The 26,872-nt window shown below is 34.8% G+C and overlaps 2 protein-coding genes across 2 annotated transcripts; both read right to left on the bottom strand.

Moving 5' to 3' along the window:
• Positions 1-1,394: 1,394 nt before the first annotated feature.
• On the bottom strand, positions 1,395-9,901 carry LOC127808720 (protein REDUCED WALL ACETYLATION 3-like). Its single transcript, XM_052347301.1, has 16 exons — positions 9,459-9,901; positions 8,235-8,326; positions 7,066-7,203; positions 6,911-6,967; positions 6,747-6,819; positions 5,517-5,675; positions 4,913-5,062; positions 4,537-4,792; positions 3,986-4,101; positions 3,824-3,910; positions 3,626-3,714; positions 3,401-3,463; positions 3,192-3,248; positions 2,191-2,287; positions 1,935-2,095; positions 1,395-1,808 (listed from the first exon to the last, which is right to left on the bottom strand). Exons 1-15 carry the CDS (start codon positions 9,489-9,491, stop codon positions 1,940-1,942), a joined length of 1,623 nt encoding a protein of 540 aa, XP_052203261.1. The 5' UTR covers positions 9,492-9,901; the 3' UTR covers positions 1,395-1,808; positions 1,935-1,939.
• A 5,084-nt stretch (positions 9,902-14,985) lies between these two features.
• LOC127807252 (WRKY transcription factor 71-like) lies at positions 14,986-16,587 on the bottom strand. Its single transcript, XM_052344948.1, has 3 exons — positions 16,048-16,587; positions 15,818-15,961; positions 14,986-15,668 (listed from the first exon to the last, which is right to left on the bottom strand). Exons 1-3 carry the CDS (start codon positions 16,455-16,457, stop codon positions 15,287-15,289), a joined length of 936 nt encoding a protein of 311 aa, XP_052200908.1. The 5' UTR covers positions 16,458-16,587; the 3' UTR covers positions 14,986-15,286.
• Between the last annotated feature and the right edge of the window lie 10,285 nt (positions 16,588-26,872).

Raw genomic sequence — 26,872 nt, 5'->3', positions numbered from 1 at the left:
TTCTTCTCAGCCATCTTATTGCTAAATCATTACTGATTATATATATATATAGCCAAAGTTCTTAAAAGAAGGAGATATATTATGATCATCACCTGCAAGTTCAATTATGGTTTGTCTTGAGCAGCACAAACACTTCTGAAAATGTTAACGAAATTAATTACTTGCAGTTTCTTATCTATCAATCAATTCACGGCTCGAAGTTGAATGAGTTTCAAATTCATACGGCTTCGCTCGCTAGCAACCAAATGCATTACAAACAAATTTTGAGATGCAAATTTTCTCAAATTTAATTTGGCCGTTGTGCATTGAGCAGCTATGTATGCGTCACTGTTTGCTGAAAATAATAGATACTATTGGGTTGAGAGATACGATCAATGGGCTGCTATCAAGTGGACATATATTGTTGCTTGCCAACCATGCCATGTATATGAATGGTATGGAATATTGTTATGGACATCCATCCTCTTTTATATATATATATATATAAAATCACTACAAGCTTTAGTCCTCTTCTCTTCGTGGGGAATTTTCTCTTTTGTTCAGAATTCATGGTGTTGTCCTATAAGAGTTAATTATGTTAGTTTTTAATTACAGAACATAAGCAATATCTTTTATCCACACGTAGAGTCAATTATATACTTTCAATATTAGAAATGTTTAGAGAATCAATTATTCAGAAACACTGATAAGCCAACCAACTCAGATAGCACCATTTCGGTCTAATGACCCAATTGTATATATCAGAAAGATATTTCTATATATATATATATATACACACACATACATTTGTGTATATATATTTGATCAATCACTTTTTGATTGCAAGTTCTTAACTCGAGCCAACCCTAATACAGCAAAAATGTAGAGAATCATAAGGGTGCATATTGAATTGGATATGGGATTTTAAGTAAAATTTGATACGGTCTCAAATATAATATGTTTTTTCCTCGAATTCAAACTATAAATATTATTTGCATGATATAATAAATTATTTGTAATATAAATAGTAAAAATATTCTCATACCAGACTAAACATTAATCTTAAAATTTTTTAGTCTCTTATTAATGTCAAATCCTTGATTAATTTAAATTCTAAACCCATACTACTAGAATAATATTTTAGAGGGGTCATTTCAGTGTAAAAAAAAACAAATGCATAAATATATATATATATATATATAAAGAGATAAAAGTCTTGATGCAAGTGTAATTAGTACGACATATAAGACATACCCAACAAAGAACTCTGTGATGCATTGCCCAAAGTGACTTCTAAAATTAAAAATGCATGTAATGTATTGTCTTTGTTTGGTTGTTTTCTATGGAATGGGAGTGATCCAATGAGCTCGAACACGCCAATTGATCCACGAATTACAAAGAGTAGCCATGCGAAATAATCGACAAAGAATTAATTAATAATCATATTCAAGGTTTAGACGACAAACAACAAATCCACATCACAAAGGCTACAATTTGTGGGCATTAAAATTGGTTAACAAGAAAGGAAGGTTCAAATAATACAAAACTTGGAAGAAGCAACCTAGTAATTAAGAATATTACAAGATCAGGTTTAAACCAAAAAACAAAAAACAAAACCTGTAATCACCAGCCTTAGGCCGAAATGGCAGAAGCACGCAACGGCATTCTGCTGTAGCTGTTACAGAGCAATGGGGAGTGATTTTAGCTTCATAACCTACCATAGCAGCAGCATGTATGCGTTATCGCATCGATATTATTTCACTCCATCTAGTTTTGGTGCCATATCTGACACCAAAATGCCTTGCCTGGCAGTCTTCGTGGCGTCTGATCTGCACGAATTAGCAGTAGAGACATAGGTTTTGAGCATCATGTATCTGCGATTAGGGCAGAATGAAGACAGATAAAAAGAAATGCAGAAGCCAACCACCCCTCTTCAGTTTTCACAGGATTCTTACTTCTGTTACTGATGGATCTGTAGAAGAATGAATCCGATGAAATACAGACAGACAGAAATTGCAATGCCAGCGAGAAAATTATGAAGCAACTTCTTGTTGTCTCTTGTGGGTACGAAAACAGACTTCAGGGTGTTCGTCAGTTCGAAGAGACGATGGGATATCTGCATGGCAAACCAACATCTCACCAGAATGTGGAATAATATAAGTTGGTACTTCTTGTGCATAAGTTTTGGATGTGTAGAAAAGGTTTGCTCACCAAGATATAGATAGCAGTAGTGAGCATGAAATTAAGCATAGGGTATTCTGGGATTACAGAAAGAAGCCACTTGGGCTGACCATTAGGCACGCTCGATCTGTACATGCATTGAAAGTAATTCTCATTAGCCTCAACGCAACTGAGACTTGAAATCCAATAACCAAGGTACCCTATGAAGGACGGTGCCCGTATGCCATCATCTCAATCCTGATGAATGAATAAATGCTACAGGCACCTTTCTTAGGAAGTAGAAGTTTGATCCAGTATTACATGACATCAGCAAAATTCAGTTAAATTAACTTGCAAGTCCAAGAAAGAGTGAAGACACAGTCAGATCTGAAAATTTCATTGACGGAGAGCCAATACAAAATTATATGGGGACGTTCAATTTTTGCATGTTTCTCTTTTCTTGTTGGGGGGCGAGTGGAAAATTCTTCATGTTTTAGGGGCAAGACATAAATGAGAACAAACAAACATATCAAACTTTAGTCCCACTAATGTGGGGTTGGCTACATGAATTCTAGGTCACACATCATTTCTATCTATGGCCTTTATTTATTTATTTGTTTATTTTTGTCTAAGACCCTTATAATTAGGGAAACACAGTTTCTGAAAATAATAACTAAAATTTAAAGGACCTTACAGAATTTTGTGGATCTAGGATGGGCAGAGGCTACTGCCTGCGGGGGGAGCAAGTGGAAAATTCTTCTTGTTTTAGGGGGCAAGACATAAATAAATGAGAACAAACAAACATATCAAACCTTAGTCTCACTAATGTGGGGTTGCCTACATGAATTCTAGGTCACACGTCGTTTCTATTTTTGGCCTTTATTTATTTATTTATTTTGTGTAAGACCCTTATAATTAGGGCAACACAGTCTCTGAAAATAATAACTAAAATTTAAAGGATCTTACAGAATTTTGTGGATCTAGGATGGGCAGAGGCTACTGCCTGCAGCCCTTTGCTCCACCGTGAGTAAGAAAGAAAGAAATCTACGCACCTCAGCCAGATGTGGAATTGGGAAATATAGGTCTCCAAGGTTATCTTGCCAAGCCACCTAAAAGACAAACAGGTACAGTTAGCAACACATATTTGATGGTCTAAGAAGCTTCAAGAAAGGGATGAGGTTTTAAAATCAAAAACATGGAAACATTGTAAAAAGTGGAGCTACACTATTGAATGTGTAATGAAATGTCAAAATGAACTTACGCAAAGAGAGTTAACGAGAAATTGCGAAGCTCTTGAGTAAAATTCCGCAAGCAAATGTAGACACTGGAACAATAATAAAGCAGAGTGAGAGTGAGATAATTGCAGCAAAGAAAACCTTTAACCTACAATCCATGCTTCTTTTTGGTAAGTAGATTCCTATCATGCTGTTTGCCTAATTTATATGGAAAATGTTCAATAAAAATTAAGAGCAGTTGGGATACACACGTTATTGGAATCCATGATGTGTAGGGATGGTATTTGTTATATGTGACTTTGTCCAACTTGTAAATATATTCATACCAGAGATAGCCAACCTGAGAGGATGATTGCATAGAATCAGCAGATGACTTCTATATATACCAGACAAGGTTAGAAGCACAAGTAGATATGGTGATACAACAATCACATCAAACTGCAACTCACAAACAAAGAAGCTGCAAGAATGCACGTCTTGATCATGCGTCTTCGCCTGCTTTCAGATTCTTCTAATTTCTCCATCCACCTCTCAACCTGAGAGAATTAATTATAAACTTAGCATTTAGCATACAGTGTGGAAATGATAAAATTAGCAAGCCACGTAATTACATTGGGGTGAAAATAGGCATATATCATTCCAATAATCCATATGTAGCGATCAAGCCCAGATCTGAAATGCCACTCATGCAACGGGGGAAGATCTGGCTTTGCAGGGTCAGCATACTCTGCAATTGGAAATAACTTAGGCACTTAGACCAGAAAGAATAAACACACTATGAAATCCAGTTCAGTTGCATTTATTGGAGTCTTACACTTGAAACAAGTCCACTCAAAGATGAAGTAAGTAACAACATTAGCTTCTAAGTGACCATACAGAACAATATATAAAACTATCCATTTTGGTTTTCTGGGACCAAAAATAGAACTTAAAAGAAAATAGCAAAAGCAGATACAAAGGAGGGTGCACAAAGAAATGGTGAGGGCACATCACCCACTTAAAACCAATTATAATTAAGAAAAGCATTCCTAGAAAAGCCGATCAATATGTGAGTTAAGAACAAATTTACTAAGTGATGGACTAATTAGGGCACAAAAGAAATTGCAGTTATAAACCATTAATATGCTGTATGATGAGTATGGATCAAAGGTTAGTAACTAACTTAACAGGAATGTGAAAGGGCTCCATAAAATGTCAAAAACTCCAGGAACTTCCCAAATCAAAATAACCACGAGAAAGCATGAGAGGATCTTCATGGCCATCACCGATCTTATCTCATTATACTTGTTGAAAATACCAAGCGCTCCATACACCATAAGGGTGAAGAGTGTATGCATTGGGCAGATGTAATAAAGCATATAGTCATTGTTGAGAACAATACAACAAAATGCCACAAAGAAATTTAGCCTCCACATCATCTGCAAAAGGATAAAAAAAAAAAAATGAAAACAGGGATTAAATGCATCACTGATGTTATAGCATCAAAAAAGTTAGATCATAATAAGATGGGAATACAAATGGGATGTGAATTATATCACCTGGGCAAACCTTGCAAGGCTAAAATCCTTCCGAATGTAATAATAGGAGAAGTTGCCAAATCCAGTCATCCAGACATATGCAGCAATAAAAACACGTATTCCATTGTATATTTCCGTTGCAGCAAAATAATGATACATAAGAAAAAGAACCTGTTGAAAACACGTCAGAAAATTTTCCGAGTGTCAAAACTACTTGGAGTCTTTGTATCCATAAATACTACACAGCAAACCTAGCAGTGAATAGAAGAAAGATCTAAAATTCAACTCCCCTTAGGAAATTATGATCAGTGGACATGTATCTTTACTAGAAGGGAATCAATGAGAGCTGGTGTGCTGTTACAATATTTCCTCTGGGCTGACATAAACAATCATCAAGCACCAGAGCTTGACAGATGGTAGTAGATGCAGTAACATAGAAATCCACAAAAAGAAAAGAAAAGAGAAAAAGAAGAACAAAGTAATGTAAAAGATATGTGAAATATATCTGCGTGTGTAAGGAAAGGTGACGGGTTAATAGTATTTGGTCGGACAGAGAACATTTATCTTCAATTAAGTTGAAGCACTAATGCATTACATGTTACAATTCTGACAAAAAGGTACTTGCCTGCATCCATCCTTTCCACTCTTCTGTTTGATGCCGATTAAGGTAAAGTATGGATTTTCCAGAAAATGCTGATTTGTCATGATGTTTCTTCAGAGATGTCATTGCGGAGACTATGACAAGAAGAATGTAGAGAAAAAGGAAAAGATCTCGATTGTATTTCTGTCAAGAGAAAAGAAAGATCAAACTCACAGAACACAAGCTCCAGCATGAGCATTTATTGAAATGAGACTAGCAAGCAACAATGAACATTAAGTCACAAAGTTAATGCCTTATGAAATGGCATAATTTTTTCAGACAGCATTTCTTATTATATAATTTTGCTGCAATTAGGTAGTAACCCCCAAACAAGAATCTCATTTTTTGCTCATTCTTTACTGTCCCCCCCTCAACCACCCCACACTTATGCTTTTTGTTTCTTATGAAAGGAAAACAAGATTTAATCTCCTCTTCCTTTTCATATTCTTCATCCTAACAAGCAAATAACTAAAGAAATAAAAATAACCAATGACACACTCTTTTTACCAATTGCAGTTTCAAATGTTCCCAATTCTTGATGCATGGCAACTCTATACCACCCAGGAATAGAAGTAAAAACTTGTTGATATATAAAAATTAGCTTAAAGAGCAGTTTTTAAATGCATCATACCAAGATGGTGTGGATATTAAGCTCAAAATATGGAGGAACACTTTAGAATCTAAAAGTTTTAAATTGAGTGAAGTCCAAATATATGGAATATAAGTATAGTAAATATACAAATGGGGATGATGTTATGGTAAAAATGAAAGATCAAGTCATACCAAGATAAAATCAGTTCAAATATCTAGGATCAATCATCCAAAAGGATGGGGGAAATTAATGAAGATGTCACCCATAGAATTAAGATAGGATTGTCAAAATTGAAAAGTGCATTTGGCGTTGTATATGATAGTAAGATTCCATTAAAGCTCATCATCATCATTTTGCATTCTTTCCATGTTCATACATTTTTGCATCCCTTGGTGCAACAATGAATATGAAAGAGGAACACAAGTGTTGTATGCTAAATGAATGATTGACCACTGTTGACTTCAACATATCTAACATAATCATTGTGATTTATTATTCATTACACGTAAAACTGGCAACTTGATGGTTAATAAGTATTTTAAACATAATCTTACTGAAATATGTGGATTATGAATAAGACTTTTAAAATTAACGCAACCATATTGTAACATCAACAAAAGCACCTTGGTAGATTCTGCCAACAGATCTGTCCGGTCACATATGTAGAAATACACCAAGATTGCCCCAAACTCAGCCCTACACAAAATATTGTCATTGCATATAAGACATAATAAAGAGCAGTCAAGTATTTTAGTCATTGATAAAAATAACATAAGAGTATACTGACATTGCCCTCAAAATCATACGGTTATCTAGCAGGAAAGAGTCTTCCATGGTTAAAAACCTAGAAAGCCAAATAGTTAAAAAAAAAATAAACAAGAAATAATAATAAGAAGCAATTAAAGTGGAAATGTAGCAAAAAAATCCATATCAAACAGCTACCGCCATAAGTTTTCTTTAATGGAAGAAGGATAAAACTTCATGGAAGCTGACTTTGTCAGACCGCCTTCCAGCAAAATGGCTCTATCATCTTCCTTGATTGTCTCATTTGCCAAATCAACCAGATTATTATCTGAATGACTGCTTCCAAAAAAAGTCAAGAAATTAGCACCTACAGATTCAGTCTTTTGTTTCCTTTTCCTATTACACCACCCCACCTAGTGGGATTAAGGCTTAATATGTTGTCGTTATGTCGCCCTGTTACACCATAATAAAGAATAACAAAATTGCCAATTCTCAAAAAACTATAAGAAAACAATTCTTAACAGTGACTGGAATAACAAGAAACTGTGATATATTTTGTCTGCATATAACAAGCTAATTTGAGACGATATGCACTCTCCTTGCACATGTTTACATTGATGAATTCTAGCACACAAGATTTAACTGCAACAAGTAAATTAGATAGTGCTGTGTTTGCATTCAAGAATCTGCAAAGTCATCAAATAATTGACAACAAATTCTGATCAAACAGAATTAAGTTAAATATTTAGAAGCTCACCATCTCTCTCCATAACCAAGAAGATAAAATCAGGATATAGATTACACATGGCCAACACAGCATGCAATTTTTTTCCCTTTCAGAGAGCTGATAGCATATTATAGCATAAAATATTCAATATCATTAAAGGGTTGGTAGTGCATTCTTAAATCAAGAAAAACTCTCATTGGAAAATGGCATTTCATTCAGTAATAGCATAGCAGTAATAAAATGACAAAGGGTATCACAAGTTTATGCATTACACTGCCTACCAGGTTGATAAGAGAATCATCTCACTCAAAACATATGGTTTACAACAAAATAAGGATTCAGTTATTTCGAATTTAATTTAACTACCTAATACATATGTATGTTAAATGTCTGGCACAAGTATGCAGTTAATTGGCTAGCTTTTGATCAAATGATAAACAAAAGACCATTTGTTGTAATTTTCATACTCAATTATTTCCTTTTATAGACTTCATGCTCTCCCTCTTTTATTTTTTTCATTCTTTCAGTCAAGAAAAGAAGAAAAAGGACAATGAGGAAAGTGAGAAGTCAGGATTACCATTGCAAATAATAGTACACATATTTAAGTGCATATCTTCTCATTTAGAAGAAAGATGCTTACACTTTTGGAGGAGATGCAGATCTCTTGTACTCTAACAGCTCAGAATATATCCATGTGACAAAAATAGGGATAAATCCAAGCAGAAAGGACACCTGGGAGATGGTAAGGATTAGGTCCACCAAAAATATTGACAAAACTACTGAAAGGAACCAGGCACAAGCGTGTGTGTGGTGGGGGGGGGCGGATGAGGGGGCAAGAAAAATAGAACAAGATGCACCAAAAAACCACTGCAGTTGGTCAATATGAAAGCAGTAAGAGCATAAACATACATAGTCTGCAACTGGTCAATCTAAAAGCTTATACCAACACAAACAGAGTGATAAAGAAGTAAAAAGATATCAGTTGCCCTCTGTTTACTGATAAGTTATATGAGTGCAAATTAAACCATCAACATCAGAATGTGTGGTTTCACACGGCATTATGATCCACGAGAAAACCTCTACCAATAATTTGTCATGAAAGTCTTAAATGCTTATAGATAAATGATAAGTAAGCATTACCCTCATCCAAAAACAATGAAAAAGGTCAAATTCTTTGCAAATGAATGTTGAATTTCCATAGCCATCCGCGGCTTATGCAAAATCGCTAGAAAGATGTTCTAGCATTGAATTGTTAAAGTTAGTTTACATCATCAAGAAACAAACACCAATTCAGGTGCTTAGATTTCTATGATAAATGGTTCAAAACAATCTTCTAATATAACAATACTATAGTTTATTGCTTGATGGTCACAAGCTGAGTTCCATTTTTTACGTCCCATTCATGTCATCTGCATGACAGAGGCGAGGGCAACCCAATGATTTCAACTACTCTACCAAGTTACTGAGTTTTAGCCATGGTAAAGAGTACACTAATTCAATGTCCTAAAATGAGAATAATAAAATGCCATTTTTTGTAAATTTCAAACCGCACTGACACATAGCATCCAAAACTACATGTCACAAAAAACATTACAAAAAGAAAACTACATGTCACAAATGTGCAGAACATGGTATGTGTATGTACCCGTTATACCACATTTCGCCACTGACAGGAGGACATTATGGAGTAATTCACATAAATTGAATGCTAATTTCAACAAATCAAGCAATTACAGCTCCTACAAAGATCTAGAACAGAACCTAAAATCACTGGCCACAACGCCAAAAATCAGCCGTCCAAGAAGCAATTCAATGACGATGACAATAGAACAACATAAGACGAACACTGCGAATAGGACCGTACCTGACCAGGTGTCACAGCCCCAGACACCACCATGTCTAATTGAGAACTAAAGTAGAAAAGATCGAATCAACAGAAGTTTGGAATCGAGTTCGATACTGTCCGCGGATCCAGAGAGCAATGCCCGAGAATGTGTACGCCCCCGGCGCTGCTGCTACTCCTCAAGTGCCTGAAACGTCGTCGTGATATATACAGAAGAAAGAACCCTAGCAATTGGTTGAAGAAGCAGAGATCTGAAGCAACAAGCAAGCAAGCAATCGACGTCGGTTGTTTGCTTCGAGAATCGATCAAGTTTCGGGACAACCGTCCCTTTCACTCGCGCTCTCTCTTCCCTCTCTCTATCTCTCTGTACAATGCCCTCCCTGTGTGTCTATATCTATTCGTACACATCTGAGTCTGATGATCTCTCTCCCTCTCTCTCCGTATGTATGCGTTTCACGTACCAACCGTTGGTTGCTTCATTGATTTGCTTTAACAGATTAAACGTAGGGTTAATGATGGGGTTAAAAACTAATTAAGATGTCATAATTAATCAATTAGAGTAAAATTACACCTCTCGTTCTCAATATAAAAATACAAATCCAAAACATATCTTCCTTTAATTTATTTATTTGTGGATATTCTTTAACGATAACGTATCGTTAAATTTATATATTAGTTCCCCTTCATAACCCAAAACCACTTTTAAATTAAATCAATGGTTTAGGAAACTTAATTAGTTCATGAACCCATAACCCTGCCTGCCAGACCATTATATAGCTGAAAGACATGAATCTCTTCTTCTCAGCAGCAGCAGCAGCAGCTTCCAATATTAATTGAACCCCCACCTTTCCAACTGTAAGGAATTGAGTTTTCTGGGCAGACAAACAGCCTTAATTTGCTCCATAATTTGTTCTCTATCTGGGCCTCATACTTCATCACACTTCCCAGATTTCCCAATATAATTTGGGCCTTGCCCAAAGAAGAAAGTTAGATTTGGAAAATTAAAAGAATTAAAAATGACGTGGCTCTTTAATGTCTATATTAGAAGGAAAAAAATAAAAATCTACTAACTTGCTCCTAATTGCAAATATGCCACCACACTATCTATCCTTTTGATTTATTTCATATTAAAATCCTAAATAAATTAGATCAATGCTATTTTATCATATAAGGGTATCGAGAGGCTTATAGACACACTAAAATGATAAAAATGTTGTGGGTGGGTGTGTGAGAGTGTAAGTGTGAGTGTGTGTGTGTGTCGTGTGAAGAGATGGGAGTAAATATTTACACTCATTTCTCTTATTTGAATTTGGACCCTAAAAAACACTTAGATTTTGTGAGTGAACGAACTCTTAGAGCCACACTAAAATGATAAAAATGTTGTGGGTGGGTGTGTGAGAGTGTAAGTGTGAGTGTGTGTATGTGTCGTGTGAAGAGATGGGAGTGAATATTTACACTCATTTCTCTTATTTGAATTTGGACCCTAAAAAACACTTAGATTTTGTGAGTGAACGAACTCTTAGAGCCTCTTGCACTGTCGTCGTCATCTATCTAGTATGTCGAGTCGATTTATATATATATATATTTATATAAAAAAATTAAAATTATTTTCTTTATCTTTTTTCTTCTTTTTTTTTGTCTTCTTCCAGAGACGTCAGTCTAGTTTCCGAGATACTATCCTTAATTTTTTGGCTATTCGGTTACTTTAATCGTCAACCTTTTACTCTGACAATTAATGCCACCTTGAAGGTTGCGGCTGTTCAGTGCCCTCGTCCCAACTATAAAGAACTGGTCAAGCCTTGCCATTCTCAGCACCAAGTTTAGAGCCTTCGTGTGCGTTCGGTTTTCCCTTCCATATTCGTTCTATCGCACATAGAGCAAATACCTTTCTCGATTCTGTCAGATCCAGCTGATCGAGGTGACCATTTGTCGAAACAAGACTGTTGTATCTTCTGTTGACAGTTGCTAGAGCCTGTCATGACCGGAGCAGAGCGTTACTATCTTCAGGACAGCACTACAAGCATGCCTCGATCTTCAGTTACTTCCAGCATCTCGTCGTGTGCGTTTTCCAATATTGGTGTTTCCAATGAACCTGTCCTCTCCGATTGCTACCTGTCTCGTCGGAGCTTGGGTTTGCATTTACTTGATGTTATATACTTGCTTACAGTTATAGTTATGGTATGTATTATTGTTGTTGCTATTGTTGGACCTACAATTCATATATTTGTTTGTATATTCTTGTTTCAACAGAAAATGCCCTCACCCAATTGCAAAATTACTTTCCCTTTCCTTGGCTACCTTCACTCTCTTCTCTTTCCCTTTTTTGTGGCTGTCTCCAGCAACTGTTTCTCGTCGCTCATGTGTCAATTGCCATGGCAAAGATGAAGGATACAGCAGTGGTTAGTGTGCCAAATGCAATTACTAGAGGCAACCATGAGAAGGAGAGTGAGAAAAGATAACCAAGGGAAGCGAAAGTAATTTTACAATTAGGTGAGGACATTTTTATTATTTTGACATGTGTCAATAACCCTCTCTAGCAAAGTAGCAAAATAAAATAAATTATGTTTGATGTTGAATTTTGAAATATAAAAAATGAAAATAAACTATACATAGAAGTGAAAAACATATTAAAAGTAAAACTACAAATATCGGGCTCACGAGAAAGACTCAACATATAGCCTAGTTAAATTACAAAAAACAAAATTATAGTCATATTATACTTATTTTATTATAATTAATTGAATTCAAAAAACACAAATATAAGTCAATGATAGTGAGTCGTGATAATTACAAAAAATGCAGGTGTGACATATATTTCCCCCATTATTCCAATTAGACTTAATTTGTGTACGGAATAAAATGATGCTTTATTTGACCATGGAACAAAAACACATGTAGGCAAACGTGAAGAACAACATTTTGCGAGAACACAGTTTTGTCAGATACAGGACTGTGACATATTATGTAAATTAAGAAAATTGGTGCCATTGCAGCCCTACAATTTTGATCCATTTACACACCCATGTACATATTATACATAAAGTTTCAAAAAAGCTGGAGCCTAAGCCTTTCGGTCAATGAGTGAATGCCTGTTCTAGCCATCTAATTTGACATTTGAGAATCAATTGTACGTCCGTTTTGATCCATCTTACGTGGTCAAACCGAATAATTCAGCAAAGAATATATATATACAGGCTAAAGGCATATCCACTCCCATCAATTTTTATTATTTAATTATTTTATCTTCTTAATTTAAAAAAAAACCTATTAATCTCTTTCACTTTCAATTTTAAACCTATTATGCACATCAACTATCAATTTTGTAATAATTACATACGTTAGTGCAACAAGCATTGGGCATTAGTTACACGTGTGATCTGACGTGGGCCCCACATTGACCAAGTCAATGGAAGAGTGCCATATGTCTCGCTCTGCTAAAGAGAAAGAGGGTTGACGGCTGGTCGCCGACAGATAGTCGCCTGAAAACGATCGAGGATGAAGATGATTACCGCTGCCTGCCCATCTCCTAGCTGTTGGACAGACCTACGTCGCCACGTCGTTGCTTGCCCAGACCAATCGAAGCCATCACCGCCACCCCCAACCCCAATTGACGCCATCGCCCCCCCCCCCCAACCCCAATCCACGCCATCGCAACCCAGATCTGCCCACTAGCCCCTTCGACTTCAACCGACATTGTTTCAGCCGCTGCCATTGCCAGCCCTCTTGATTATAATCGACACCATCACTAACCCCTCCCCCCCCCCCCAAACCCCAGGTCTATCCAGATCTGCCCGCCCACGCCATTGTTGGCCTCCCAAGTTACTGACCCTAGATCTGTCCGCCCACACCCAACCACTACTATCGACGGCCCCCCGACCCCAATCGACGCCTCCCACGTCGCTGGTGACCACCGATAGAGAAAGAGCAAGAAAGGCAGAGAGCGGAAAGTCACCCGCGACAAAGAAGGCGGGGAAGGAGGAAGAAGAAGATGATGGTGTTGCACACACCTCCATCACGTGTGTAACACAGGCACTGATTCAAGTGTCTAACATGCTCAAAATTGAAAGTTAAGAGAGCTAATAGGTCCTTATTTAAGTTAAGGGGGCAAAATGATTAAATGGTGAAAGGTGAGGAAACTGAGTATGCTTTTAGCCTCTATATATATATATATATATCTAGATGATCTCTTCGAACTCTTCGATATGAGTTTGTTTTGTAAAATGAAGGCAGCCCAACTTGATCTGCCAAAAATATTCCTAATTAGGCTAATGATTTTTGTTCACATTTATGCTCTTTTCTTCTTCTTTTTTTCTTTTTAATTTTTCTAGAAAGGGAATTCATACCAGAGAGAGAGAGAGAGAAGAAATCTATACATACAATGAAAGCTAATTAATAAAGAAGCAGAAAATTGAAGATGGGACGAAGCAAAGAGAAAAGCCAGCATGAGAGGGCGTAGATTGGGAGGCACAAGAAAAGCCATGTAAGAGTGCAGACCTTCTTGACGTGGACACAAGGAGCTTGAAACACCTAATGTAGAGGGACATGACCCACAAAACTTGCAATCAATCATACATGAAGTAGAATAGAAGCCACCAACCATGTGAGACTTACGTATGGATTTTTGGCTCGTCCATATGAGATGTCAAAATCATTTGTAATTGTAAAAATGATTCAAATTATGTTATTTTGGAAACATTAATATTTATGTTTTTTGTTAAAAAAAAAAATTACTTTCCGTCACATTGCACTCAGAAAAGATCAAAATACCCCAATTTGCAGGCTTGTGTGTACAAAAGGAAGGGGAAAAGATGATCTAATAAGTCAATATTGTAACTAAAGTGATGACTTGTAACTAAAAAGTAAAAAAATAAATAAATAAATCATTTCGCACAATATTGCACGTATTTTCTATATTATAAATATCATTTTCTAAAAATTTAATGGGCATAAAGGTTGTGTTATTCATGCTGTCAACTAATCATCCAATTTTTTATGTAAAGAGTTGCTTATATTTGAGCAGTAATATATAGTCCCACAAAAATAAATTAAGATTAATTCCAGAAACAAAATAATTAATATCCAAATCAATTGAAATATATGAACATATAGAAATCATCACAAAAGAATAGCCACAAAGAGAGATCATCACTGTGACTCGATTAACAACTTTGGGAGTACTTTGCAATTTTTTTTTTTTTTAATTATGAGAAGTAAAATGGTCTGTACAAGTGAGGCAATTACAGAAAAGACACATAAATTATTGGTTTCCCTTCTTGTTGACAGTTATTAGTAGAGACTAAATTCAAGAAATTGACACAATTAACTTCAAATAATTGGTGACAGTACCAATTTAGCCTTCTCCTATTGCATGTTAGATATATATAGACATAGATGGTACCTTGCCTGATCATCATCATATATACAAACATATACATACATATATATATATATGATCTGTAAAAATCCTGCATTCAGAAGTGAGCTTCTTATGTTTATGGAGGCAAATATAGCTCAACAAGACAAGATCAACTAAAATTAGGGTTACCGCTTCAGTGAAAACTAGGGTTAATTATCACATGCAGTTGTAATTAATCAAATAGTACCTCAACTGATCAACAACATATATACATATACATATCAAGACGTGATCTCATTTGAGAGAGGAGAGTTAGAAGAATCCTCTCTCTCCCGAAATGAACACCAATCGATGGGTCTATCAATCGACTGGATAAAAACCATCTCTTGTTAACACATTCTCGAAGATTAGGATGTAAGAAGGGGCTCTTTAAACTCAAGAAACAGTAGTAAAAGTAGCATAAAAGATAACATGAGACTATAGCCAGCCATGGCTATGGCTCTTGCTTAAACATCATGGAATTGGGAACCATGTCTTGAAGAAGGCCATAGTCTGGAAGCTGAAGCTGAAGCTGAAGTTGCTGCAGTGGGGTTAGGGCACTGCTTTGTGGGTAGAGAGGGCTTATCCCGCCATGGTTGTAGACTGAAGAAGGCATCTGAGCCATGAGCTCATGAGGGAAGCTCGTCCCGGCCACAGTGGGTGGCGGCGCCAGCATCGACGGCGGCAGCATTCCGGCCACATTTCCCCTGAGCGAAGCCGGTATCGGGTGGTTGTGCTGGCCTTCGTAAGTTGTTATCACCACTGATGGATCCTGGAACGACCTCTCCACTCGCTTCTTCACGGTGCACTTCTGAGTGGTGCACCGGTAGTAGCTTCTGTGAAATGGAAAAGTAGAACGCAAAGATGTTTGAACATGGGATCCCAAAACATATATACACACACACAAACGTTTCGTAAGGAGATACATTACCAAGAACGATATTTTCATTGCAGAATTCGTTTCCGAAATGAAGAACTTAATTACCTTGGAAAAGGACTGTTCTTGACAGCCTTCTGGCCATATTTTCTCCATCTATATCCATCTTCCAGATGATCAACTTCGCTCTTGGTCATGAAAGCGAATCTGGGTTCTCTTTGCTTCTTCTCGCCTTTCTTTTTCGATTTGCTTCTGTTGATTTTCCACATCCATTTATATATATATATATATATAATATCTTCTAGATAAAGATCAAAAGTTCAAAATTTTCTACATACCCTTTCTTGGAGGTTTCGCCGGTTCCTTCATCGGACTCCTTCTGTTGCCTGTCTTTCTTCCCCTTACTAGAATCCTCGTCACCGGCCCCGGCCTCAGTAGACGACGAAGAGATGGAAGAGTTGGGCGTCGCCGGCGTTTCACTGCCCAGTAACTGGTCCCCGGCGTCCACCGCCGCCAGCTTCTTCTCATCCTTGACGGCCGAGAATGCTTCGGAGGAAGGTGCCGATGACAATCCAAAAGCTCTGGCGAGTGTGTTGTAGTCTGCAGATCCATGTAAACACTCGGTGAAGCTCATGTATGGAGGATCCATGTAAACACTCGATGAATTGGCAAAGGAATTGGCAAAACCATCGCCATGAAATGGGTTCTGGTAGCAGAAGTGATGATCTCCTGGTAATTCCTCAGACATCGAAGAAGAAAGGGAAAAAGAATAGGGGGTTTGACGGGGCTAATTCTGTGGGAAGAAGGTTTAATATGTTGAAGCTTTGAAAGGAAGATTTGGGTTGAGGTCTATTTGTCCTGTCATAGATAAAGAGAGAGAGAGAGAGAGAGAGAGTGGTGAGATAACAGCAGCAAGCTGCAAGTAGGCCCACTTTATAAAGAAGGTTTGACAATGCTAATTCATTCTATTGTTAGTCTTACATATTACGTTTTGGTGATATATATATATAAATATATATATTCTTCATTTTTCATTTTGTCACTCTCAAACAAGAATGTGATGGGTTTACAAAGTAATGCCGTTGGCTAGCAAATTATATGAATTCTAGAAAATTAGTTTGAGTTGAAAGTAAAATAAATAAATATATTTTTATTTAAGTCACTCAATTTTTGATCAAATATATATATATATATATACACTACTCTCTAATGGGTATTCACTAGAAATTACACATCTTTCCTCCAATACTCCTTTCTTCCCCAAATTGAGGATTAAATTGATCTCTTGGGCTTTGGGTTCCAAATTAGAATTGAAACAATATCAAATTAATTCGTGGTTTGCTGTTTTATATTGTGTATATATATATATATATGTGCTAGTTTTTCATGAAACAATATATATATTTTTATAATGTATTGGGCATATTATATATAATTTGTCATTCTTCTTGGGCAAAACAAGAGAGCACGGGTCCAACACATGATCTTCTTACTAATCAAGTAAATGGAAGCGCTTAGATGTGTATGTGTATATATATATATATTAATTGTTATTTCAAATGGCTTTGACTCAAAATCCAATAAAAAAAAAAAAATCATGTGAAACATAAAATAAAAGAACCCCAACTTGAACAAAATTGGCTCAAATCACTGCGTCAACAACTCGCTCAACTTTGGTCCAAAAAAGTTAACAAGTTGGACAAATTTCCAAACTATAATATATAAAGAAAATGTCACCTCCATTATATATATATATATATAACGTTATTCTATAAAATTAAATAAAGAGATGTATCAATATCACAAGAAACAACAACTCTATTCTTTAACTTAGCATGTGTAGATTGGTCAGACAAAAATCATATATAATTATATTCTTTTGAGTGGGTATTAGATAAATTTAAAAGTATATAATTAATCATACGTATTGAATGACCATATATAGAATATTTATAATATTTATGCATAAATACATAAAAAAAAAATAAGTATAATCTTGTAGGATGGGACTAACTTTTTTAAGGGATGTTGAAGAGGGGAGGAGTAAACTAATGGCGATTAGAGGGGAATTAGGGCATGAGATGTCGACGTTGGTGCCCTAATTAAAGGGACTACTTTGTTGGGAGGGTGGTGGGGATGAGGAATAAGTCAGCGACGACCAAAGGGGAAGAAGGGCGTAATAGTGGTCAGTGCGTCGGTCTTTTCTCACGAGCCGGTCAACGTTTCAAGCTGGACTAGACGGAAGCTTCCACGTGTCCCGGCTTGGCACCGTCATTTGACCACGGCCGACACATGCCTGGCACGTGTGAGCTGCCCACATGCTTCTGCCTAGCCACCCAGCCATTATTGGGCTGCCCTGCCCAGCAAACCATTTTGTCTTGCTCATGTGGGCCCATCTTAGCATCCCCATTTATTTAAGAACTAAAATTTATTTAGTGGGTAGCATTTATTAAAATAAATAAAATAAAATTATATCAAAATAAAATTAAAATACTTTTTAAATTAAGATATTGAATAATTATAATAAGATTAAAAAATATTCTAAAATTGTTATCAATCTATTTGTTAAATTTATTGAAATGCATTAGAGGGCATATAAATTATTTTTTATTTGTAGATTCAAGATAAATTTATCTAAAAAGATATGAGATAAATTTATATACACAATTTCAAATAAGAAGTCACATGAATTTTTTTTAAAGTGTTATCAAATAAATTTATCAAATACAATAGAAAACACTCTTATTTAAAATATTTTTCATATCTCACTTTTTTTAATCGATATCTTAGTTAACAAACACTATCGAGCTAATTGTTATATAAGAAATGTTATTCGAAATCACAAAAATTATATTTGGTGTCATATATATTTAGCATTCATACATTGTACAAAATGGTGAATAACTCGTGTGAAAATTATTTTTTGTGAAATAAATATATAACACAACATGAAGTGTTAAAACTCTTTATTCAAACAACAAAGTAGCTAGCTCCTATTATACATGTATAACTAAAACATTATAGATTTAACTCATTTGATTATTGAATTTTTTTTTACAGGCACCCATTCAATTATTTTGAAATAAATATCATATCAAATGTTGGGTGACAATTAATAAAATTTAAGAATTTCTAAACCATATCAAATATATTATAAATTTATAACAAACTATAAAAGTAATACTTTATTCATGGCTTCAACCCTTCAACACATACAATTGTCTCGTTGGCATCATTCTAACACTGAGTTCACACCCATATCAATATAAGTTCAAACATCAAATATGTAATATTTATTATTGTTGCTGTTATAATTATAAATAATACTATTTATTTGTCTATTCGCAGAAATATATTAGTTTATAAATTATGCTGTATATGTATATATTATTTGGAGATTATAAGGTTTCCTAGCTTTAATGTTTTATCTCTTGAGGTTTTCTCAATTGTACTTAGTCAATCACATATCTTGATTATTAATAACATTTCCAGTTTTATAGTTCTTTCAAAATAAAATAAAAAAACCCACAAATCTAATATGTTAATTTAGCTCATAAGAAATACAAGAATTTTATATGTAAATCACCTCAAAAAATTTGTAAAATTTAAAAAACAAATTATAACCATTTAGGACCAAATCAACCCAAAGACTTTATTCTTATACAGTTTATCATATTATAAAATTATCTTTTTTATTTATATTATACTAATAATTATATATATATATCTCCGACTATAAATTATAATTAACGTCAAAATTTGAGAGCTTGAGTTTATTTTTTAGTAGTTGGGAGGGAGATTTTTTTAATAAATTAAACATATTTGAGTTTATCTCCGAAATCACCTTTCACATAAGACGTCAACTCTGAAACACCCTCCAAAGTATGCAAACGGCCACGCAAATTCAACACAGAACACGACATTCAAGCCTAAAATCTCTTGTCTCCGTATGAATTAACTCTCACTAATAATTTAGATAACAAGCGTGACTGCACAATCCCCTTTTGTCAATAATAAGTACTCCATTGAAAATACAATAAAATTACTAAAGGTATAAACAACAAGGAGTTTGGCAAATGGCATTGACTCAAATCAGTGGTCTACATGGGAAACCAACTTTGGAGTGGGCAGCCAGATTTGGTCAAAGGCATCAAAGTTTAGAAGATAAAAATAAAAAAGGAAGTGTTTGTGTTCTTAATGCCTTCTTGCACAAAGGTTTTCAGGGTCATGGCATAAGACAGACTCCCATCTCTGCTTGTGTCTTCGCGCAAAGATTCCCTTTTCTTTTGGTACCTTTGGATATATATATATATACACAACTCTTCTAGCAACTCCTTTTTAAGATTCCTCACTAGGAGAGGTAATTCCTAATGATACAGAGTTAACCACATAAATATATATATATATATATTTTAAAAAATTTACAAAAAAAAAAAAAATGAATCAGTTAAGACCAAACAAGTTCAGATTAGACCCTAATTGGGCTCTATCTAGACAAATGAACACCCCTACTTGTAACTCGATTCAATAATATTTCATTTATCAACATATAACTTTATGCTCAAATAACAAGTCAACTAACTAAAACCATCTATTCCCATCTTCACTCTTACTCACAACCCAATAAAACACTCAAAAAAGAGATCGAGGTATAACAAACTCTAATGTCCTTAGAAAGAGATAATAATGACATAAGAAGGTCGGTGCATTCTCCGAGAAGAGATCAGTAACACGTCTCATTTAATTAACAAATAATATAAAATTTCATACAAAATAACCAGATTGATCAATAATATTTATATATTTAAAAAAACTCATTCAAGTGGACTACAATTATATATGAAAACACAATTCCCACATCAGTGTACTGGAGTATTGTTTTTCTAATATACGCACACACACACACACACACAATTTAACTACAGAATATCGTATTAACATGGAAGGATGTTTTTTTTCTAGCATTGTTTAAGGAATTGAAGGATGTTTGGCATTACAAATTAGAAAGTTATGTGTGTGTGTATATATATATGGAGGGATTTTTTTTCTTTCTTGCTGGAAATAAACGAGGGGTTTCAGCTTGCTGATGATGAACAGTCAATGAATTAATTCATATTAATTCTTTTCAACCAAACACTGTACAGTATACTTGAGTGAGGAAGAAGTGAAAACCTTAATCCACCTTCCCATGCAGTGTGTGTGTGTGTGTGTGTGTGTGTGTGTATATAGGGTGGTGGAAGTAACAGCGATTTGATTAATGAAATAATGTGGCGCCTAATCTTAATAATTACTCTTTAAATTTCAGGTGTCGTTTCTCTGGGTCTTATCGTTAACATGCACGGTAGTAAGATTTCACTTTCACTTTGAAGCTTTTTGCAAACCCTAAAAAGCGTGATTGCTGGCTAATTATTCGCACCAAACACAGTTCATAGTAGCCTCCACTGAACAGTTGATTAAAAAAAAAAAAAATGAAAGATTCCTCTAATGGGATGGCTAAGTTGAATGATTCAAACTGCTTTAATATATATATGTATATATTTTAATTGCTTTGGTACTAACTCATTTAGCCATTGGTACATTCGCCCTAATGGATTTAGATAGCATCTGCTTTCTCAAATTGTTAGTTTATAACAAACTAAGCGATTTCTTGTGCCTATGGAACTCTTATAGTTTGCAAAATGTGGCACAGAGATGATTGAGACATCGCATGGGTGTGAATGGACATGAACCAAATTTGTAGATATCTTACCTAACTCAAATATAGACCCATATAATTGGTTCTCTCATAGCCTTTTAAAATTGGAATTATTTATCCCAAAAGAAAAATAATATCCATCGCCCATTTACTGTTCGACATTAGGCTGCTAGCTATTGGTGGAAGGAAAAAAAATCTATAGTAAATAAAAGAAAACCAAAAAAAATAAAAATAAACCAAAGAGGCATCAACATCATACACAAATTAAATTAATTAATTCAACAAAATTTGTGTGAATCACGACCTAGTTAGAGGCTTATATCTACAGCTTAATGACCCTAAAATTAGGATGTCAAAATTGATCTACCACGATTATAACGATTATATGACATTAATATCAATGTCACAGTAATTTCCACGCATGATGCGTGAAAATTAATCCAACATGTCACAAATTAAAATTTATCACATATTGAAAGACTATAGCACATCTTTAATATGCATAGGCATATATATATATGGTTGCAAGATGGGGACATGTTATCCAGAAGTGTGACATTTTCTTTAGTGTATGGCATATAAATGTAAGGGTGACATGAAACAAGATCGTTTTGAGGAATGTGTACATGTTCTTGGATTTAGCATGGAATAAATGGCTAATTAAATATTCATTTATATGGGTGGTGGTTGCTTGTGAGAGAAGACTTTTTAATTAATAGAAGAGGAAATAATTTAAAAATGGCATGAGATTGTTGACCTTGCTTGTGTCCATTATATTGTGACATAAAGTATGGCCTTTTGGTATTGTCATTAATTAATAATGGAGGTCTCTATCGGTATAACCCAGGGCAGGTTTTTGTTAGGTGTGTGTACTGCAAAAAAGTATCCTTCAGATGTTGACACCATTAATTAAGTTTCAATAAGCAAAATCTTTAATCTCAAAGTGTTTTTTTGAAATGAAAGCATATACAGACGTCTTTTAATTTACCCATTACCTAGATTAGACTTTGAGGGGTTAAATTAACATTAACTAGTCCCCCGTTACACTCAAATATCGTACATCATTACCTAGTGTATTTATTTCTTAATTTACAATAACTTTATGTAACAAATAACTAGCCAAACTCAAATAATAAATAAGATCATTAACGAGATTAAAACTCTGCAGAGACTTTCTAAACATCTACCATATCTTTGCACCTGATGAATTACCATCCTTTGACAGTCTGAAAGTGTTTGAGAACTGAAGCACCTTTCCAAGTTAATAATTAAGCCTGATGACTCTAAAAAGGTATGCAAACTCGCCATCCAGACTCATTCAAACCCATGTTTGAATTTACCTCCGACGATTTTAGGTTATTGGCTAGCTTTATGACAAATCTGTAGCTACCTACTTAGAGTTATTAGATTCAAACTAATCGTCTATTATCATCATCATTATTATTAGTGATCATCAAGGACAATAATGACAACAAGAGCCTGAGCCGCAATAATAGCTTGAGTATTTGTGTGAGCAAGCGATTAATTACTTGCAAATTAAAACTAGCCAGTGAGTCGTGACTCGTAATATATATTTGCAACTTTAAATACTTGATTATGATTAAAGTAAGGTAGCCTTTCATAATGACTAGGAATTCTGATAGAATATTCAGTGCTTTTGCATCCTATATTATATGTTAGGGGTATCAACTTGATGAGTGGTCGTCTTCTAGAAATTCCATTTTCAGATGTCAAACTATATGTATCCTAAACAGTTTAATTAATTTCTTACAAAATAAATCATAGAAAGAACAGAAAATTAACAAACATGTAACACAGTAATCTTTCTTCCTATAGTTCTACTTTTGTTTGGTTTAATCTAGATAATCTCTTTTGAGTGTCAAATATTTTTAGCTCTCAAAAATAGAAGTTTTTAGGTCTGGTAATTTGGGGTTCATTGTTAATTTGTTGGATCCTTTGATTAATTTGCAGCCTGTACACACTTAATTACCCCCATATATATATGGATTAAAGAAGGCGAATCTAGCAAATTGTCAATTAATTGAATCTAGAAGCGAAACCAAATTCAGTAAATTTAAATCGCTAGCTAGCTGACAAGTTAATAAACATATATATTTAAGCATGAACTGATAGAAAATTTGCATTTCTCTGACTTTCTCACGTTGTCTCACTTTCACTCTCTACTCTTCACTTTCCAGTGCCATTAGCGTGCTTAATTAATATGTAGCAAACTCCCTTATCATTTGCCAAATCCGAATTGGTCAAACATTAGGTTTAAGTGGTATCATACGATCATATTATATATAAATTCTCGCATTATTAAATTAGCAAAGCCCTAATGCAAGTTAAAAAAGATCATTATCCATCCGGTTCAACCTGAACTTTCCTTTAATTTATTTTATTTGGTACTGGAAAAGGCCCAAAAAAAAAAAAGCCTCAATCATTTCGTGCCATCTACTCCACTTGGAGTGTTTGGAGTGTTTCGACAAGTCAATATTTCAAGTTTAAATAAACAAAATTTGGGATCCAATTGGCTATTTGTTAACTAATTAACCTGCATTTGGCGCTGTTAAATAAAATTTTAATTGGAGTACATAAGCATGTTGCAAGAGCCAAATCTTTGTCCCTCTCTCTCTCTCTTGTTTACCTAATTATATTAAATTGTCATGCTAAATTGAGCTTCAATGTGAAAGGTCTTCGCTTGGTTAGATTCTCACATGGGTCGCTATACTCTTCTGACCAATTCCACCAACCAAAAGTAGCAAAATTCCTTCTATTATAATTAATTAATTTTTCTCTAACTATCAAGCTGTGGGTAAATGATAAAGTTGAGTGGATTTGCTGATGAACTGAAGTGTACTATTCATGTACAAATTGAGGAGACAATATTAAGGGCTTATTAAAAGTAATAAATTATGTTGGATCTGAATTTTCACCACAATTAATCATATCTTTGGGGTTTCTACAGAAAAAAGAAAAAAGAAAACCAGGCTAATTTGGCCGAATTTATTGACTTTTTTCTACTCAAATTCAGGCTTAAAATTTTCAAATCGTTTAATTATCAATAAAACTAACAAAAAATTTCTTTGTTTGGGATTGTGACTATGCATTCCACTGTTGAGCTGACTGGCCAGTAGAAAGGAAGAAGAAAGAGAAAGAAAAGAAGTTTCTTAACAGGATTAACAATTTATAACTAAAACCCTTTGCGGAATCATATCAACTCATATGAATGTGCATTCAAAAAAATAAATGTTTACTCCTTCACTATATTCTTGACTTTTACTAATTAATCTTCCTGGGAAAGCAATAAGCAATTCTACGCCATTGGCTCAAAGTCTTTTGCTTCCGCCAGTCAATCTAAGCAAAGACTACTTACCTCATCGGATCAGAGCATAGAGAGAGAGAGAGAGAGAGAGAGAGATTGCGGTCTCAGCTGAGGTGTTATTTTCAGAGTTTTCAATATATGTGGTGCTAATTAATCAGACCACCCCAGAGAGAGAGAGAGAGAGAGAGATTGCGGGCTCAGCTGAGGTGTTATTTTCAGAGTATATGTGGTGCTAATTAATCAGACCACCACTTCTTGCGTTGTTCAAAGCAAATGTTTTTTCTGGAAGTATGGATATTGTTTGTTTATGTTTGTTTGTCAGTGACATAAAGCAGAGAGGAGGAAAGTTTGAATTTACAACTTTCTCTAGAGAGAGAGCGAGAGGGGGGGGGGGGGGGGGAGGGTTCGTTCCTTTCCTTAATTATGATATGGGAGAAGTCCATGTCTTTGCTGAAGTAGGCCACGGCAGAGAGAGAAAGTTGTAAATTCAAACTTTCTTCCTCTCTGCTTTATGTCACTGACAAACAAGCATAAACAAACAATATCCATACTTCCAGAAATCTCTCTCTCTCTCTCTCTCTCTCTCTCCCCATATATATATATAATGATCGCAAACATAGGAAACAAAAATATCAACTTTCAATAATTCACGGTGCAGGTTTATTAAGAATTCATGTTATTTGATTTGACAAATTTTATGTTAATTGACTTATAGATAGTGTAATGTTTTGTGCTAATTTGTAGTCCAGTTGTTTAGTTTGGTTGGGTGGTCTGGTCTTGTTTGTGCTTTCTAGCCTCTTGGCCTCCCAAAGTCTTTCTTACTGTACTTTCCTTTGTGGATTGATCTCGGTATTAATATTTTTTTTTTGTTAAGTAAAATATATTGAGAAGGAGCAGTCTAGTCAAAAACATTACAAAATAGAGATTTAAGGGGTTATATACCAATGGATCAAAATACATAAACTACATGATAAGTCTAATTACAAAAAAATTAACCTTAACCTAGAAGGTCACAATAAGCAGTAGTAAAAATCAAAATGTGTTAAATACAATTGCTCGTCATTGTGTAGCAATCCTTCAAATGCCAAAAAAAGCATGTGCCTAACCACCCAAGAGATGGAAAAAGGTGTTCCAAACTAAACAAAACAACTACTCTATTCACTTAATCATCAAGAATTAACCAATCCAATTAATATGGAATGAAATTTATTAAAAAAAAAAGTTATATTTAAGATAATTTTACATGCCCGCAGTAGAATAAAAGAGACCAAGCAAGGTCATTGCCTCTCCAGGAGGGACTAAAGCTACATATGTAGCTATAAAGGTTTTCTTTTTAGTAATGAAAAAGCATAAAAAAAATTATTTTATTGATATCTATTAAAAACGTTCAAATTACTTATTTGAGACATGACTCTGATGGAAAAACATCTAAAGCAGTCAAATGCTACTAAATCGAATAACTCACAAAAAAACATTGATGTCCTTTAAAGGAGTTGGGCATTGATTCTTGTCATTAGTTCCAAATCTGTAGAATACATCAATCCCCGGTTCCCATGGGCGAAACACTTAGCCTTGACGCAAACTTGAACAGAGGTGATAACTAGATACGGCTAAGGCAAAAGAACGATGGCTAGGTCTAGCGTTTTCAGGGCAGCACCAGCCGAATCTAGCTTAGGCTTGACAGTAGTGGCAATCGGTGGCCCAAGATGTGAGAAAGAGAATGGCTGCAACAAGAATCTTTTCTACCAACTCATCTCTCAGCTCCTCCATTTTAGCAATCTTTTTCTGACTATTTTTTTTTACTTCCAAGTAAAAAGGAGAGAGTCAAAGATACTATCTACCCTGCTTGATGAAACCAGAGCATCTTGTACTCCTCTTTTAACCCCAATAAACAATTTGGTCCGAGGTGTGAGATCTGCCAATTAACTAAAACATGAGGAACAAATTGTGTTAAGACTTCAAGTTGTTCTAATTTGACATCATTCATTTTTTATTTGAATAATTCTCTTTTTAACACTTTTTAATGTTGAAATATTACTCATTATTGATCACAATTAATCTCAAATCTTTTCAACAAAAATCTTAAGTCTTTTTAAGTGTCGGAGAAAGCAAGGGAAATCAGGATAACACTAGAAACTGCAGA

Source organism: Diospyros lotus, chromosome 8 (genome assembly GCF_014633365.1).
Source record: "Diospyros lotus cultivar Yz01 chromosome 8, ASM1463336v1, whole genome shotgun sequence".
NCBI lineage: Eukaryota > Viridiplantae > Streptophyta > Magnoliopsida > Ericales > Ebenaceae > Diospyros > Diospyros lotus.
This window is presented reverse-complemented; position numbering and strand designations above follow the sequence as displayed.

What these genes read in the sequence shown, in the direction of transcription:
- LOC127807252 (XM_052344948.1), bottom strand. Translation starts at nt 16,457, where the DNA reads ATGTCTGAGGAATTACCAGGAGATCATCACTTCTGCTACCAGAACCCA. An exon ending in GGCGAAACCTCCAAGAAAGG is followed by an intron (nt 15,962 to 16,047) that starts GTATGTAGAAAA and finishes GAAAATCAACAG; the next exon opens with AAGCAAATCGAAAAAGAAAG. An exon ending in AAGAACAGTCCTTTTCCAAG is followed by an intron (nt 15,669 to 15,817) that starts GTAATTAAGTTC and finishes TCCATTTCACAG; the next exon opens with AAGCTACTACCGGTGCACCA.
- LOC127808720 (XM_052347301.1), bottom strand. Translation starts at nt 9,491, where the DNA reads ATGGTGGTGTCTGGGGCTGTGACACCTGGTCAG. An exon ending in AGTGGAAAGGATGGATGCAG is followed by an intron (nt 5,063 to 5,516) that starts GCAAGTACCTTT and finishes TGTTTTCAACAG; the next exon opens with GTTCTTTTTCTTATGTATCA. An exon ending in CAATTCCACATCTGGCTGAG is followed by an intron (nt 2,288 to 3,191) that starts GTGCGTAGATTT and finishes ATGCATGTACAG; the next exon opens with ATCGAGCGTGCCTAATGGTC.